The sequence below is a fragment of the Amblyomma americanum genome, chromosome 10 (assembly GCF_052857255.1).
Source record: "Amblyomma americanum isolate KBUSLIRL-KWMA chromosome 10, ASM5285725v1, whole genome shotgun sequence".
Classification (NCBI taxonomy): Eukaryota; Metazoa; Arthropoda; class Arachnida; order Ixodida; family Ixodidae; genus Amblyomma; species Amblyomma americanum.
In genome coordinates, this window is record NC_135506.1 from 102,887,446 (window position 1) to 102,904,523 (window position 17,078).

The 17,078-nt window shown below is 45.7% G+C and overlaps 1 protein-coding gene across 1 annotated transcript; it reads right to left on the minus strand.

Moving 5' to 3' along the window:
• Positions 1 to 337: 337 nt before the first annotated feature.
• On the minus strand, positions 338 to 17,078 carry LOC144108590 (BEN domain-containing protein 5-like). The gene is made up of 5 exons (XM_077641787.1): positions 17,063 to 17,078; positions 15,680 to 15,736; positions 14,605 to 14,663; positions 12,148 to 12,370; positions 338 to 451 (listed from the first exon to the last, which is right to left on the minus strand). Exons 1-5 carry the CDS (start codon positions 17,076 to 17,078, stop codon positions 435 to 437), a joined length of 372 nt encoding a protein of 123 aa, XP_077497913.1. The 3' UTR covers positions 338 to 434.

The following is a 17,078-nucleotide window of genomic DNA, read 5'->3' on the forward strand; positions in this document are numbered from 1 at the left end:
GCTATAAGTGGCATGCAGCAAGGGAAAAAACTCCATTGTATTGATGCTGCGTCGATGGTGCGGCTGATTGTATTTAAGAGCTGAGAAAACAGCGGCAGTTGCATGTATATTTGTAAAAAAAGGTTTACCTAGTAAACGGCAATTCAGCTTACTGCCTAACTACATGTCGTAACTCTTTCAAAAGCTGAAATCTTTGAGTAGCAGTCAGACTGTTTCGGCCAGCATCTGCCTGTAAGGTCTGGCAACAACAGAGCAGCGTCGGCACAAGCGCCAGCAACATACGCCAGCGCCTAGTTCCATGAAGATGCGTACTGCTTTGGGCGTCCGTCGTTTCGCGGAAGAGAGTCGACGCTGAGCGCGTACCTCAACAAAGTGTCGTTGGAGTTGGGGCTGTGCGCGTACTGCTCGCACCGCTGGCGCTCTCTCCTTCATTCTCAGCACGAGCTGTTCTCTGAAAATAGAGAGACAGTTGCACGTGCTGCACAGAATTACTTAATAATAATAATAATTGGTTTTTGGGCAAAGGAAATGGCGCAGTATCTGTCTCATACATCGTTGGACACCTGAACCGCGCCGTAAGGAAAGGGATAAAGGAGGGAGTGAAAGAAGAAAGGAAGAGAAAGGTGCCGTAGTGGAGGACTCCGTAATAATTTCGACCACCTGGGGATCTTTAACTTGCGCTGACATCGCACAGCACACGGGCGCCTTAGCGTTTTTCCTCCATAAAAACGCAGCCGCCGTGGTCAGGTTCGAACCCGAGAACTCCGGATCAGTAGCCGAGCGCTCTAACCACTGAGCCACAGCGGTGGGTAGAATTACTTCCCAAACGCAGAACCACAGAATGAGCACGAGCCGTCCTGCTCCCAGGTGCACAAAAGAACGGTTGTTGCTTGTTGTGAGTCATGGCTGGAATACCAGGGCGTTTGAAGAGTGGGGAAACTTACTGTTGGGTCCTGGGCTGTCACAATAGTTCCCCGAGCACAGAGAGCCAAGAGCTGCCCGTGAAATTTACCGATTTCCTGGACATGATCGGAATTCTTGGGAAAAAAACTTTGGATACTGGAAAATTGTAAGGTGATGCTGTGGAGATGTTGCTACACATCCTTCCAATGCGTAGAAAACTCTTTAAACGTTTTTGCCATCGCCAGCATCGAGCACTTAAGGCTACTATGAAAACAATGGGGAACGCCTTTGATGATAGCAAAAATTCTAATAGTAAAAAAAATGCAGGCCTATCGACGGGAGATATGCGGATGTATTGACTTTTATAGTTCTACGACAATGTGTAAAAATTTGCGTTAATGAACTCTTTCCTGTTTAAAAATTGCAAGAAATGGTTCATAACGAGACGCTGCAGTCCTGGATAGCTTCTGTGCGCAGGGTCAAGTAAGCTTGTTTCTCTTGAAGCATGTTGGGTATCTTGAACGTGTAATATTGTTTTTGAACAGCTTCGGTTGTAAATCACTAAACATAATGTTTAGTAGTAGAGCTCACTCTATTTTTTTTGCCAGTAATGCCTTCCGCCAATCAGGTAATGCAAGTAATTATTTGGGAGACGACCATCAACAGCTGTGTTATGCAGACGCATGTGAGGCAAGGTCACAGTGATCGCCTGAGTTCTCTGAAGTGTGTCGCTCGGCTGATTTTTCGAAGTTGCTTTACTGCATGTAAAAGATGTCTTTACAAAAGTGTTCAAAATGTTTGCTTGCAGATGAATGATCTTTTGCATGCGAGCGAAGGTTCTGCACATAAAAGTTTCAAGGAATGCGCATGCCGAGTACAGCGCATTTGTAGTGATTAACCAAACTAGAGCATTTTTGTCAGCCTTAAGCGAGCAACCGATATCCGCATTTCGTGCATATTTTTGTCTTTTTCTTCAGCCACGAGTGTCGCCATGAGGACAGTTTATTTTGTCCATAAATAAACTTTATTTTTATTACTATCCAGAGAAAAACCTAAAGAAAGCCTAACTATTTGGTCAACTAAATTGCGCGCACCGATCTGCTCAGCCATCTAATAAATATAAGCAGTTTGTGATAATGACCGTGACAAAAAGGGTATTACCTCAAATTCTAGAATATTTTGGCATATATCAATATTGTAAACTAAGAATAATAAAGGTCCTAAGATGGAACCTTCCGGAACACCTTGAGTTATGGGTAGCCTGTCGGAAAAATTCTAATTTATTCGAACATACTGTAAGCGGTTTCCTAAATAGTTTGCGAGGTGATCCAGGGTTATTCCGCGCACACCGTAGGCATGTAACTTATTGAGGAGAATGGTATGCTGTACGCAGTCAAACGCCTTGCGAAAATCAAGAAACCAACCCTAGGTGTATCTTTGCTCTTCAATATTATCCCTAATTTTTTCTTTAATTTTCAGCAGTGCTTGTTCGGTGGACCTGTTCCTTAAGAAGCCGTACTGTGTCGGAGATATAATGTTATGTTTGTCGAAAAAGTTCTGAAATCTGCAGTTAGTCGCACTCTCAAATACTCTTGATAATACAGGTAATACAGAAATAGGCCTATAATTGGGGATTTCATTCCTGTCACCGCCTGTATACATAGGACACACACGAGCGGTATCACGAGCAAGTTCTTAATATCATCCGCCCACCTAATGCTCTGCCGCCCCCTGCTACGCTTGCCTTCTCTCGGAATCCACTCCGTTACCCTTAAGGACCAACGGTTGTCTTGCCTTCGCAATGCATGCCCTGCCCAAGCCCATTTCTTCCTCCTGGTTTCGACCAAGATATCATTAACCCGTGTTTGTTCCCGCATCCACTCTGCCCACTTCCAGTCTCTTAACGTTACACCTATCATTTTTATTTCCATGACTCGCTGCGTTGTCCTTAACTTAAGCCGAACCCATTTCGTTAGCCTCCACGTTTCTGCCCTGCAGGTGAGTACTGGTAAGATACAGCTGTTGTACACTTTTCTCTTTAGAGATATTGGTAAACTGCCATTCGTGATCTGGAACAACCTGTTATAAGTGCTTCACCCCATTCTTATCCTTGTAGTTATATCCCTTTTATGATCCGGATCAGCTGTCTCTACCTGCCCTGAGTAGACGTATTACTTGACCACTTTCAGCACCATACTGCCAATTGTGAACTGCTGTTCCCTTGCTAGACTGTTGAACACTAATTTGGTTTCATGCATGTTAATTTTTAGACCCACCGCTATCATTATCGCTTTCTGTCTCTAGCACTATCACTCTCAGTACCTATCATTATCACTATCTCTAGCACTTCCTATCACTATTTTTACTATATATTTACTATCACTACTGACATTACATATATCAGGCGTTACAGCGAATACTTTGGGTAATTTTCAAAAATATGCTTTTTGGGTAAAAATATGGCTTTTTATTATAGTATTGCCAGTGATGAGGGACAACAGAAAACCGGTGAATCGGTTTAGGTAGTAACTTGGTTAACTCTGTAATAATTCACTTTTAAACTATTAGAATTAAGCACCTAGTTGCAATTAGAGACTTGTACCCGGTCTTCAGCAATAGACATATGTTTTTTATAATTTAGCAAACGCGATTACCCTTGGAGCTGTGGCTAGACAAAATTTGGCTCTTTTGACTAATTACGCGCACTACAGGGGTTGCTTTGCCTGCATGCTTTCGAAAGCGCGTGTATTTTGGCACTATGTAGGCAAATTTTGCCGCGCCACAGCACCTAAGATAATCGCGTTTTCGAAATTCTAAAAACTGACATGGCTGTTATTAACGAGCGCCTACAAAGCTCCAAATGCAGGTAGGTGCCCAACTTTACTAGTTAAAAAGTTTATGGTTAAACACGCTGTGGTTAAAGTGGATTCCTTCGACTGAGGGCGAGAGCTGCGTCGCATTCCTGGAAGAAATATCCAATTGACCATTTGCGAAAACCCGTAAGTCATCTTCTCTGCAAGGTTTGTTTTCCAAGCGGGACGGCACACACATTCTTCGAGCGAATGAAAACTCAGGACGTTGCCACTCTGCCTGCAGCAGAGTCAAGGCAGGAAAAGGAGGGAGGTCGTCCTTTCTCACAGTGCTGTGGGGAGTGGGTTGTTCGTTATTCTGGCTGCGGGTGCTGTGGGTGTGAAGGGACAAATTTGCGGCGACGGTGTTGTTCAGCAGATAATTTTTATAAAGCTTAGTATGAGAGAGTTCACAACTGCCCGCACAGGAACAAAGTTCCATTTCCTCCTATTTCCCTACCTGGCCTCTACCGCAGTGCTACAGAATGTTGACTGGAATCCCATTTTCCAGTACTGTAGGATTGTATTCTTCGGAGGCCTTGAAGTAGACTGGCGACATTCCCGAGTTGGCTGAGAAGTGGGATCTTGACACTTGTCGTTTCGACAAAGAATGCGAGAAGAACCGAAAACTGAGCTAGTTGGTGCATCTTTAAGCCGTGGTAAAAACAGCGCAGCGACGACAGACACAGAGAAGACAGAAGAAGACGGACAGCGCTTGTCCGTCTTCTTCTGTCTTCTCTGTGTCTGTCGTCGCTGCGCTGTTTTTACCACGGCTTAAAGAATGCGAGACTGTCGTCGGGGAACGAGATTCTTGGTTAGAAAAATGCCTTGCGAAAAAGCTGACTTCTGGAAATCGTCTAATGGCGGAAATCTGTACGAGAAGTGATTTTCCAAACTTTTAGTTGTGAAAACAAAAGCAAAAAGACAAAAACTAAAACAGCCCTTTCTTTCCCCAAGCACGCGCTAGAAGTGAAAGCGCGTTTGCATCCCCTACGTCACAGGCGTGAGCGAGACGCTAGATAGTATTCTAGGTGGCGAAGGGGAGCTAACAACGCACAAATCGACTACCACCGTCGGACGCCTACTCCCCCCGCCCGATGGATCGTCACCCAAAAGAAAGGACCTAAGGTGTTGAATACAAAATGTCCTACTCGGCCTGCCCGGCCTCGTACCTAGGGGAGACAAAGAACTTCGCGGAAAGCGTGAGTCAACACAAAGCGGACGTCCGACAGATGAACCGTCAACGCAGCGCTGTGGTCGAACACTGCGAGGCATGCAACCACCGAATTGACTTTGACGGCACTATTGTACTGGAAACCAAAGCTAACCCTTGCAGGAGGGTTCTCCTCGAGTCATGGAACATGCAACAGACATGAAAGAATACTAATCGCTCCCTGGGGACACATCCCTCTTCATGCATCCATGGTTTGCGGCCACTGACCCGGAGGTCTTCCATACGTGGACTTAAAAACCCCAAATGTTCCTCGCCCGAACTCAAACCGAGAAGAAAGGACCGAGCCGGTCCCGAAACGCCGGTTTTTTTTCGAAAATTAACTGGGTTTGCGTCAGTCATCTTCCTCCTAATTCATATTTCCCAACCAGAAAGACTTTTTTCAAATATTTTCTTTTGAGTCAAAAACATTGTCATTTCGGGTACATAACAGGCATTTTTTACAGCTCTTGTTTTTCATACTTAACCTGCTTCGTCAACCACGGATTAGAGTCACTATTAGCACCCCCTATGCGCATTGCTCTTCAAGGTTCTGGCACCTTCATTGATCATGTTTTATCGAATTTTAGATCACACGAGCCATCAGTTACACTTTAACTACCATTATTTCGTTTCCATTTTAATCGAGTGCTCTAATAAAGCTACCCCCCGAAAACGCTGCTGACAATCACTTGATAGAAACCTCTTTTGCTAAAGTAGCAACCGATGCTAACTTAATAGTGTACTACGAGAAAAATGCACCAATTGCACATTCGGCAATTTTTCCGCGAAGTTCGAAAAAATAATGAATACATGCACACGAATAAGTCCGAACACTCCTTGGTATTCTGCCCCCGGGACTTATGGATAACCAAAGGTTTCTCAAGCTGCATAAATAAAAAAATTTCTGCTTAAAAATGTTCAAACACAGTCATTTAATGTTAACCTAAAACAGCGCTTTCAAAAATACTCGGATATGCTCTGCGGAGAGCTTAAACACACTAAAGAGCACCACCGGTATAAAATACTTAAATGAAAAAAGTAGATGACACTCATAACAATTCGGCAGCAGTTAAGAAAATTTTGAATTTAGCCAATGTCTCCGGAACCGGGACGGGCTGGAGGGTGGGATTGAAACAGTCGCCCCTTCCAAGATTTCTCCTCTGGTGACAACCCCCACCCCCCCACCCCACCCCTCCAAACTTTTGCAGTTTTGTGGTATTTATGATTTAACCACTCCGACGGTACCATGCCAGTAGCTTAAAACACTCACTTTATTGCTGCTTAAAATAATTTAAAACAATTTTTGGAACTATCTAACACAATAGGGTCCCAAGAAAAGATGTTGATTGGTAGATCCCGCTTTCCCAGTGTGACATACAAGTGATCGGGATATATGCACTGATATTTTCTAAACTAGTCACATGACTCGTCGCATGCACGCTTTCATGAACACCAAATTTCATTTTCAAGCCCAGTGGGCAAAAAAAAATGGTCGGCGGTTTAGCATTTCTAAGAACAAAATATTGTGCGAAAGCACCTTTCTTTTCAGGTGGGCATCAACTCCACGCACCTGAAAGCGCGTTTGAGGAGTCCACTGATCCAGAGATCCAGGTATGCGCATCTGCAACTTTTTCACCGTCAATGCCAATTGAACCCAATGTACGCCGGCGTCCTATGCTCCAGTCAACGCCAACGTGTATTGCTCTAGTGACCTGCTTCTACCCCAACGTTCTCCACAATAAAGGACATCTATCCGTCATTACACCGCCACATAGCTCAAAGCGCTAATATTAGCTTGGCAGTTGTATTAGTTGATGAAGTCGACGTTTTTAAATGCACACCACCAGAGTGTGTTGCAGTTTACAACGACACGTGATCGGCGATAGCCTGGTGCTCTCGCGCATTGGCCGGCGAAGCTGACCTGTTCGCGCCGCCGCGAGCACGAATTACAGTCGCGGCAATGTTTTTTTTTTTTTGTTGCAACTTGCATCAGGTAATCCTCAAGGTCAAGCTTCAGACAAACCGGTGAGCCGGTTTCACCTCGTGGAGTAGTGCTTTCGACTAAAATGCTCGTGTTATAGCTTCTGCTTGCGCAATCAACGTTGGCTTGCTTTTAACGCTTTCCTGCTTACTACCTGTTGTGTGGGGCACCAGAATTAGTAAGCCCGAGGAGCGCGATGTATGTCCCTTCTTTAACGTGATTTAACGTGAGCAGGAGGGGAAGGAGATAGCGGGCATGAGAAGAGATTCGATATTTTGCGATTCTTTCGAAACGTGAACAGAGCCCGCACTGACCATCACCGTCGCCATCGCTTCGCCCCACCCGCAGCAACGCCAGGACGACAGCTTCAAATGTGTGCATGTTGATTTTCGATCGTGTCGCTCGCTTTTCTCTGCTGCTTGATTAGCGAATATTTCGTGAACGTTCAAAATGAGGACTCGCCGATCAAAGTACACGCTTGAGCATTTGCCGCATAAGCGCGGAATTTCCTCATGTATGAAATAATGAGGACGACTGCACTGCAGTGGTTTTGTTCACATAGCCGTGTACAAACAGTGTGCTGTTTTGGCACCAAGATCTTTTAGTATGTATGATCACCAACAAGCCCAGCACAGTTAACTCTAATAAAAGAGCTAGTGCTCGTTTGCATGACATAAATCGTAAGCTGCGCTGAACTTATACTAAAGAAAGAAACTTTTTCTAGCAATTGATGCTTGCTGGCTTACATTCGCCTCGGTCCCGCCGAAACGACTGGTTTTAAACGCTATATCCCCGCCCTCGGTGGGGACAGTAGTCAATCAGGTAACTCCACAAATATCCACCCAACAAAATATTGGTGAAAACAAAGCATCGCCGATAAACGACTGGGAAAAGAAAACACATCCAATCAACGATCGGGCCGCGGTGCCTCAGTGGTTAGGGCGCTCGACTACTGATCCGGAGTTCCCGGGTTCGAACCTGACCGCGGCGGCTGCGTTTTTATGGAGGAAAAACGCTAATGCGCCTGTGTGCTGTGCGATGTCAGTGCACGTTAAAGATCTCCAGGTGGTCTAAATTATTCCGGAGCCCTCCACTACGGCACCTAATTCTTCCTTTCTTCTTTCACTCCCTCTCTTATCCCTCCCCTTACGGCGCGGTTCAGGTGTCCAACGATACAGGAGACAGATACAGCGCCATTTCCTTTCCCCCAAAAAAACAATGATTAATATTATTAAAGAAGATATCGGCAAGCACTGTACAAATATGTGAGATTTCCAATATCGAGATTACAAAGGAATGCTCCCTCCTTCCCGCGAATATGCTCGCTTTCCCGTAGTGCGGGTTGTTTCAACATCTGGTGTACCCAGTTTCGAGGAAAGGCTTCTCCGAGGCCCAACTGTTCACTTTCGACATCCATAAGCTGTCTCCATGCACAGCAGACTGATGAACAGCAACTCTCATACAAAGCGCGTCTTTCGGGTGTCCCTTCCCTGTCCACGTGAGGTTGATCCCTGGGAGTGAGGGGATATTCTTAATGGTTGCAGCTAGCGTGACTATGCCTTGTTGATCGCGCCTCAAGCTGTCAACGAGAGCCGCCATAGACACCCTACGCTTTGAGCAGCGTCGCCGCAGACGTGGAACAAAAGCCACGTGACGGCCAATACGACGGCTCGTCGCCAGCCACGTGCTCCCGCCTCGCCGCAAGCACGTGCGCAGTGCGATGGGACCGGAGACGTACTACATTCCCGGAAGGAGTTTGACCTTTCCCGTATTCTCGGAATCATCCGCTGTACTGCTTCCCCTTTTCCCGAGGGCAGAATAAAAAGCTGAGTGGGCACTCCTTTTCCGCGAATCTATAGAGGGTGCGATTGGCAATGCAATGCGCCGCGAGCTTCACTACAGCATCTAGTGCTCATCTCCATGGCATAAATCGTTATCTGTGCTAAAAAAAGTTAATTTTTGTATCATCTGTGTAGCATTGCTTGTTTAAGCACTGCTACAACTCTGTAGGAAGCGCCGATGTGATCGAGCTCCCAGGGAACACTTAATTGGTAGCCGCTTTGGTGACATCGCGTGTGACCGGCGGTTCTCGCCAAATTTCCCTGCTTTCTAGGGTGCGAACAATAATTATTTTAGGTGACTTTGTCAAGAAATGTGTTCAGCGGCCTTTCGCATTAATTGCAACGGCCTTATGTGTTACCCCTACGTGACGACAGTCTTCCCGTTCATTGCAGCGTGTCCTGCAATGCAATAGCCGATCTCAGGTCACTAGCATTTTAACATTCGTCAAACTTGCGCGTTGGCTCCATAACCGCCAAAATGGCACGCAAGAGCCCTGCGGACTCGTTGTGCCTATCGAGGAAAAGGGTCGTTAGTCACTTGTCAAAGCGAGAGCAGCTGTTCAAGTGCGCGCACTAATTTTAGTTGCTGATGAATTAAAGCAAGTTATCATTAAAAAGTACAATGGATGGAGAAATTAAGAACGAGATTTTAAGACCTTGTAATTCTCGAAACAATATTTTTTCTTACGTCGGAGCACTACTGTTGAGATTACACACTCGCTTTGCCAGACCACGCGGGGTGAGCTCTCCAGAATCACTGAGGGGCAAATGTGTTCTACAGCGAGTGTCACTAAAACTCACCGTGTGACACTGCGCGAATGACGCATTATCCGAATGTCACTCGTTGAAAGAGGCACTAAATGTGCCTGTGAGGCAGAGGGATAACAGGACAAAGCGAGGCCGAGAGCAGCGACAGGTGAAGGGAGCACCCTTATTAGAGAGTTATAGCATATTGTTCCCGTTGTTACGTTACCTGTTACCGTGTTACCGGACGCGAGACTTTCCGGATAGCGCGCCGCACGCCAGAAGACGTTTTAGCGTACCGTCTCTCCCGTAACAAGCTACCGTAAGGCTAAAACGAGTGATGATGATGGCAGATGCCCAGCTTTTAACAAAAAAAACGCATGAATTGCAATTATCTCTATGAAGTTAGATGCTACACTTAAATACTCTTTTTCTCTCAATTTAAGACGTACCGACTACAATTCAGCTAACAGCCGACTGAGCGGCTTTTCAAGTGTGCCCGTGAAGCTATAGTCACCTTTGCCTACCCTGGCCAGTGGACAATTTCACTACGTAGACCTCAGCAAGCTTGCATAAACAGCGCACGTTGAAACAAAGTCTGAAAGTCTGAAACAAAAGTCTTGCAACCATCATGAGCCAACGCAAAAGAAACTGCAGGGAACCATACGTCATGTCTTTACGACCTCTATTTTGACCTCTCAAACCACCTTCCTCGCAAGAAGGTTTGAAAGCAGCGGCTGCAACAGCTGCCGCCTGATCCCACAGCCCACTGTGCACTTTTCAGCTGCCACTAGACGAGCAGAGCATCACTCAAGTGACTTTCATATACAGTAAAAGCTCGTTAATTCGAACTTCATGGGACCGGGGAAAAAGTTTGAATTATCGGATGTTCGAATAACGAATGGCCTAGAAAAAACTGACAAGAACCATTTGCATTTGGTAGTAAACGTACCGTATTTACTTGTGTAACGAACCCACCCACCCCCAATTTTTGCCTAAGAATTTGAAAAAAAAAGCGTCAGTCGTTAACACTTCCCTCTATTTCATACCTTCACGGTCCACAACGCATTTCTTGGCAGTGCGCCAAGATGCTGCGCAGCGATAACATCCCAGTGTGTTTACCTTTTGACATTAGCTCTAGCAAAGGGGAGAAGCGAACTTTGCAGAGTGCCAGCGCTTGTCCGGTTATGCAAGCCTCATTTTCATTACATTCGCCTTAAGGGCGACCCATAGGAGCGTACTTGCGCTGCGGACTTTGAGCGGCACGGCGTTCCCCGCACTGCCGCCGTGCAGCAGCACAAGTGGCGGAAAATGGCCGGCTGCCGCCAGGGTTTAGAAACTGCGTGATTTCATATGCTTAGTAAAATGATGAAAGGAACAGCTGTGCATTTACAATTAAACTATTATTTATTCAATGACGACCAAGAGGATCAATTATTCTTCATGGCCCTTTTCTGAACCAAAATAATTAACCTGTTTGAACCTCCTGCGCTTCCTGACGTCAACCGACGCGTAGTGGCTAAGCCTAGCAGCCTTGAAAATCCAGAAGCATTCTGAAAATTTGGCGCGTTTCATCGCTAAAATTTTGTGCTGTGGACATTTTCAGACAAAGCGAAAGCTTCGTGCGACTTTTGTTTGCCGTGGACATGAGGCACAGTGTAGCGGCAACGACGAGTTCGTGGTGAAGTGAGAGGCCGCTTTGGCAGGCACAGCCATGTTGCAGAAGCAGGCGGAAGCCTGACGCGGTCGCGCCCTGATTGGTCTGCGCTGATAGCCGACGTTGGCCGCTTCCGGCCAGCGGCTGACCGCCAGGCGATGCTAAAAGCCGGCGTTATGATCGCGGCTGACCGCATGCTTCCATTGGCGACTGATGGGTGGAAAGATGGACGACACTCGCGAAAGAAGAAAAGCTTTTCGCACGAAATTCGTAGCACCCGTCCGAAGTCATAGCCTTTCATGGGCGTTGGCATTGGCTGAGAGTGCGCCGACAGTATTTATCCATATTTCCGAATTAACAGCACTCGAATTAGCGAGTATTTAGTGGCGAGTTTCGGAGGCTGTGCGGAAATGAGGGTAGGCAGCCGTCACTGCGGCCGTCGACCCCTACCCGTCGGTGCCGCCGCGCCGGTGATTGCGCCATTTAGGCTTTGCCCACTCTTCCACGGTTTTATCTGGTTCCATATTCTGTCCCTGTTTAAGACATGCGCAGCCTCTAACTATGCGGAGGTGCTATTTTTTTTTTGGCCACGTGCTGTGTGCCAAGCTGCCCAGACGCGGCAGCGCGTAGTTCGAATTATCCGCAGCGGAACCGACTCGCTTTCGAATTAACGGGCTTTTTTATACAGAGATCTCTATGGAGCTTGGCCGGACCAAGTAGTGTAGTTCGAATTATCCAAAAATTCAAATTATCGAGGTTCGAATTAACGAGCTTTCACTGTAAAGTCCTCTTTATAGTGTGAATTGGTTCTCATAAGTCTGACAACAATGACAGTAATGCAATTAATTATTTACAAACTCACAGAATCTCAAATGGGCCACATTCTAAAAACATTCACCAGATTCACCAGTAAGAGTGACTAAATGCATGCAGCTATGCAACAAGAACGAGTGGTTTACCTGACACTGAGGCCACCTTTAGAGGGGAAAGTGGCGGATGTATCTTCGTCATCCCCTTAGAGATGGCGTTATTTGACAGCGTGCCTGTGAGGCTCCTTTGGGCGAGGATTTCGTTGCCCCACAGGCACACTGCCAACTGTTTGCAGAATGTGGAATCACTGCCCAATGCCAGCAGGCGATTCCATGCAGCCACGGGCACATAACTTCCATGCCCAACATGAACCTGAAGATGAACACAGAGCACAGATGGTTTTAATACTGTTTTAAATGCAGAACTCACCCGACATGAAATGCCAACATAAACATACTTGCTAGTAATCTGACTTCTGATTGAACATTCAAAGCCACTAAAAAATGTACATATTAAGGAACCAGTCTAAGATGCGTTTCCTGAGAAGCACTTTCAGATTTTAATTTTTGCTCAAAGTAACCAAGACACATTGCAGAGTGGAGACAACAAATTTTTGGCTTGCATGTATTTTCTATCAAATGCTGCACACTAGTTGCTTCCAAAAGCATGATACATGCTGCAGTACTCATATGTGTATGGTAAAAAATGGTTTGGTTTGGTGTTATGGTGTTTGATGTCTGAAAGCAACTCAGGCTATAAGGAACATCGTAGTGGAGAGCTTCGGAAATTTCTACCACCTGGGGTTCTTGTATATTCCATAATGACATCGGGACTGCAGAACAACCCGGACTAGCTTCATGGACCCGAACAGTCAAGACCCACCGACTGTTACACTGCCTGCACTCATTACATGCGCTGTACCGGCACCTTTAAAATGTTAACACACATAGCCAGTACTGCAATATTTAATATCAAGCTAGCAAGGGTGAAAACAGTTCTCAGGTCCAAGCGGGCACCGCACCTCGTGACTTGCAACCCTTTGGCAAAGAAGCCAGTCACAGCAAGAGGCGTAGAATTATGGCAAGTTAGTCAAGTTGGTATTCATTTGTGGTAAGCGAAGGTCTAAAAAATTAATATATAGGACAGCACCTGGTGTTTTACTTCTCTGCAGCTGTGTTCCATGCTGTTTACAATACAATGAAAGACTGGAAAAGTTTGCTTCGGCATGCTTGGAAACTTAGTGGATGCACTAATATTTTGATTAAATTCCATTAAGATTGGCACACTACGAAATTACAGGACTCAATCATGTCTGAAGTTACCACTGTTGTACAAAACACTTACATGTGGCACAGTGTAACTTATGTGTTTCACCGTGGAAGATTACAGAAGTAGACACCAAATGACATTGAGTATCAAAAAACACATAGAAGCAAAACATTGCGTCTGTGCGTGGAATGCCATGAAATAATAAAAACAATAAACTCAAGAATAACATGTGGTAAAATCACACATAATGACAAAGGAAAAACGACTGCAAAGGTGTGACGCAACTATCACTCGTTGATAATAAACCGGGTTTATTTTTCTAGGAGAGCCAGAGAAGGCTCACTTACATGGGTGTCAAGACCAAGTGTGTGCATGTGTGCTGCTTCTAAAATCTCCCGCTCAATTCTAGACTTTCCCCCTCCTACGATATTGTTTGATTAAGCTTGGGGTAACAACCATTGCATTCCATGCAATGTCTGGGGAGATTAGCACCAATTTCACTCTTCAGAGAGCAGAAATGCTGCCACAGTCTATCATTGATACATTGGCCAGTTTGGCCAATGTAAACTCTGCCACACTGCAGTGGAAACTGGTACACCACTTCAGTGGTGCAGGCGGCGCTGCACGGACCGTGCGCCACATGCTTGCAAAGTTGAGACAACTTGCAGGGGGCGGAGAACACAACACGGATTCCCTGCTAAGACGCCACCTTCTTCAGGTTATGTGCCATTTTATGCCCATAGGGCATAACCTCTAGCTGGCCTTTGTCAAGGGGGCCGCTTGCTTCCGCCGGTGCGTCTTGTCCCGCAGCTTCTACATAAGCGATTCAGCCACTGCCTGGAGGAGGAGTGGTGAAAAGCTGTGGGACAAGATGCGCGGGCGGAAGCGAGCATCCAGTGCAACTGCTCGTCACATGCTTTTGAGGATTTCTCGAAGCTTAAGTTCAGATTTCAAGATAGCACACAACACCATACACTCGTGTCGTCGTAGCCATATGTGTGCGAAACGCGATCAGCTGTTTGCTCTACAGCCTGCAGCCGCCCAATAACTTCACGTCGTTTCTTCTGCTCCCAAGGAGCCAAAATCTACCGTACATGTGCAAGCAACGATACGCAGTAGCCCGCAAAGCAGCGTGCTTCCGTGATCCGTGGCCACCATTCCTTATGACTATGATGAACCTTCCTGTCTTGACTTTTCTAGCGGCCAGCAAGCTGCCCGAGCATGGTAAACAGAAGAGGTCCAGAGTCCACGGCCATTATGAAGTCTCAAGAAATGCTTTTTTTCTCACCTCTGACTAACACAGTACGTAAACAAAAAACTAGCGAAATACCACGCACCTCTCCAGCTTCATTTGTGATCCCCACTGTGTTGTCCACTTGTGCTGTAGGCCCTACAGCTGCAAAATAAGAGGAAAAACAAGAAAGACAGGTGGATAAAGTAAAAAGCAGCTTACAGTAGTAGTGCGAGAACTATCTGCCATCTATGAATCTTAGGTAAAGAATGACCAATTCTGCACGTATGAACATTAACCCACACAGCTTTCGCATTCATAGCATGTAAGGAATTAAGTGCCTGGGGTAATTTTTTTTCAGTTTTTTTTTCCATTTTCATTGATTTTGAGTTTTTTCCCATTGATTTGAGGTCATAGATACTTAGCACCGTTTTTTTTACTCTTTCACCTCACACAATTTCAGACCTTTGCTTATGTTTGAAATCCCATCTGTGCTTAGGAACATAGCTGGCAGTTTTACCTTTGAAGACTAGAGCTACACCAAAATCGGAACAAAGATAACGCCTTTCAGTGGAGTGGTGGAAGTTTCAGCATCGCATGCATTCTATGAGTATATGCCAACGAGTCACAAGTGCTTTAAACAACAGATGCATGCTGCTTTCCATATCTTGGATTGTGAAAAGGCCGACTCCTTCAGAATACACCACAAAAATCCCAAGACACCATAGTCCTCCAGTGCAGCAAGGCACTATTACTGAAGGCTATGGAGTAAATCATGTTTCTTGATGTAAATGTGCTCTAAGAAAAATCAGAAGCATGGCTTCACTAATACAAGGGCACAGTATTGAGATAGCCGCATGTAATGCAGCAGACAGGTACTGCAATTGCAGAGGAGGCCAACCTACAAGGCGGAAAGTGAGGTTGTAGAGACCGCCCCAAGAGAATTTTTTTCAGGAGTGAGCTTGACAACTGGCAGCCGACTGCCCAAGCTGGGTCAGATTACATTCGGCATAATAAAATAAACCTGGGTTTTCACTTGCAAGGCATTGATAATGATGAAGTCAGTATTCAGCGCAGTAAAACAAAAGTTAAATGCCGGGAACACCATTAAAGAATTGCTATTCGCACAATGAAGAACCCTCTTGCCAAGTTTCCTTCAGCTTGTGCAAGCAGAAACATACCTTTTGGCAGCCTTGCTTCGTCTGCGGAGTTCACGTCGGGAAATGGTGCAGGGTCCACTATTAACGAAATAAAAACGACCCTTTTGTGTCTTGCATCCAAAATTCCTGCCCAGAAAAATTTTTGAAACGAACGTAACACACCATTCTCAACAACAGTGTTTCCCTTTTTATTGCCGCAAAATACCCTGAAATTAATTTATTTTTCCTTACTGCAGGCAAGGATCAGCCACAAAAAGCGACCATACGGCTGCTTGACAAGCTGGCCACCCCTTGACAGGAAATATTCAGTGGCTTACATGAGAATAATGGCACCACAAAAATGGTGTCACTATGAACAATAGCAAAGAATGTCTATCAATGTAGGCAGTACTTCTAATTATAAAGTACTATAACAATGGAAAGATATGTGAACAACACGGCACATATGCATTCCGCTGTTCGAATTTCTTTTGATCGCGCTTTTACCAAGGTGGTAAGAAAAATATGTTAAAGTAATCCATGAATGCATAACAGACGACTCTCGTGTCCACTGAAGTGAAAGTAAGATGAAAAAAAAATGCAAACAGTGGAGCACCCAGGCTCCGCTGTTTGCATTTCTATTCATTGTGCTTTTACCCAGGCTCCGCTCTGTTCGCATTTCTGTCCATAGCTCCTGCACATGCTATAATTGTAATCGCAATACCAGCTCCAGTTATAATTGACGCTTACTAATTATGAATGAGGGCAGTCCTGCCGTCAAAATGTGCATTAGCCCATTGTCACAGCGCCTCGGATAGAACAAACTGCAGCCATGCCGCAGTCAGACGAAACAAGGAGGCACTGCAATTCATCCTTTAGTTGAAGGACTTGCGCGTCTTAGCAGAAGCACCAGGACACCGAAAGACATCCCAGACCCCTTCTTTTGAGGGGAGGTGCCCTCAAAACAAGGTGCTGCCTCAAGAAAAGCTACAAAAAAGACTGCACTGAAAGTGTAACAGCATGCCAAACATTTACAAAGTTACATAGTGTGTACCATTACGGGGAAAAAGTAATAGACGCCATGTGTAAGTTCTGGCCCTTGCCACTGTGCACGGGAACGCCACCTGACGAAACACTTCTGGTGTCGAGACCGGCGCAGAGGGCCTGTTTCGACACCAGAAGTGCTTTTTCAGGTGACGCCCCTACGCACAGTGGCATGAGTCTAAACTTGGAGGGGGGGGGGGGGGGGGGGTCTGGTACTTTTGCCCCCAATGATCCATATGTCCTACAGGGGCAAACCGCCGATAATAGAATCCTGGGTCTAGTGGGTGCGATAAATGGGCATCAGAGCAAGTGAAACTACTGCACACAGTCAGTGATCTACAGCTGCCAGCAAACTGAAAATTTCAATATGGTATGCCTCACCGGCTGAAGCTGTCAT

Coding starts and splice junctions, on each gene's coding strand:
- LOC144108590 (XM_077641787.1), bottom strand. Junction 14,664..15,679: donor CGAAGCAAGGCTGCCAAAAG/GTATGTTTCTGC, acceptor CTTATTTTGCAG/CTGTAGGGCCTACAGCACAA. Junction 12,371..14,604: donor TCACAAATGAAGCTGGAGAG/GTGCGTGGTATT, acceptor GTTCATCTTCAG/GTTCATGTTGGGCATGGAAG.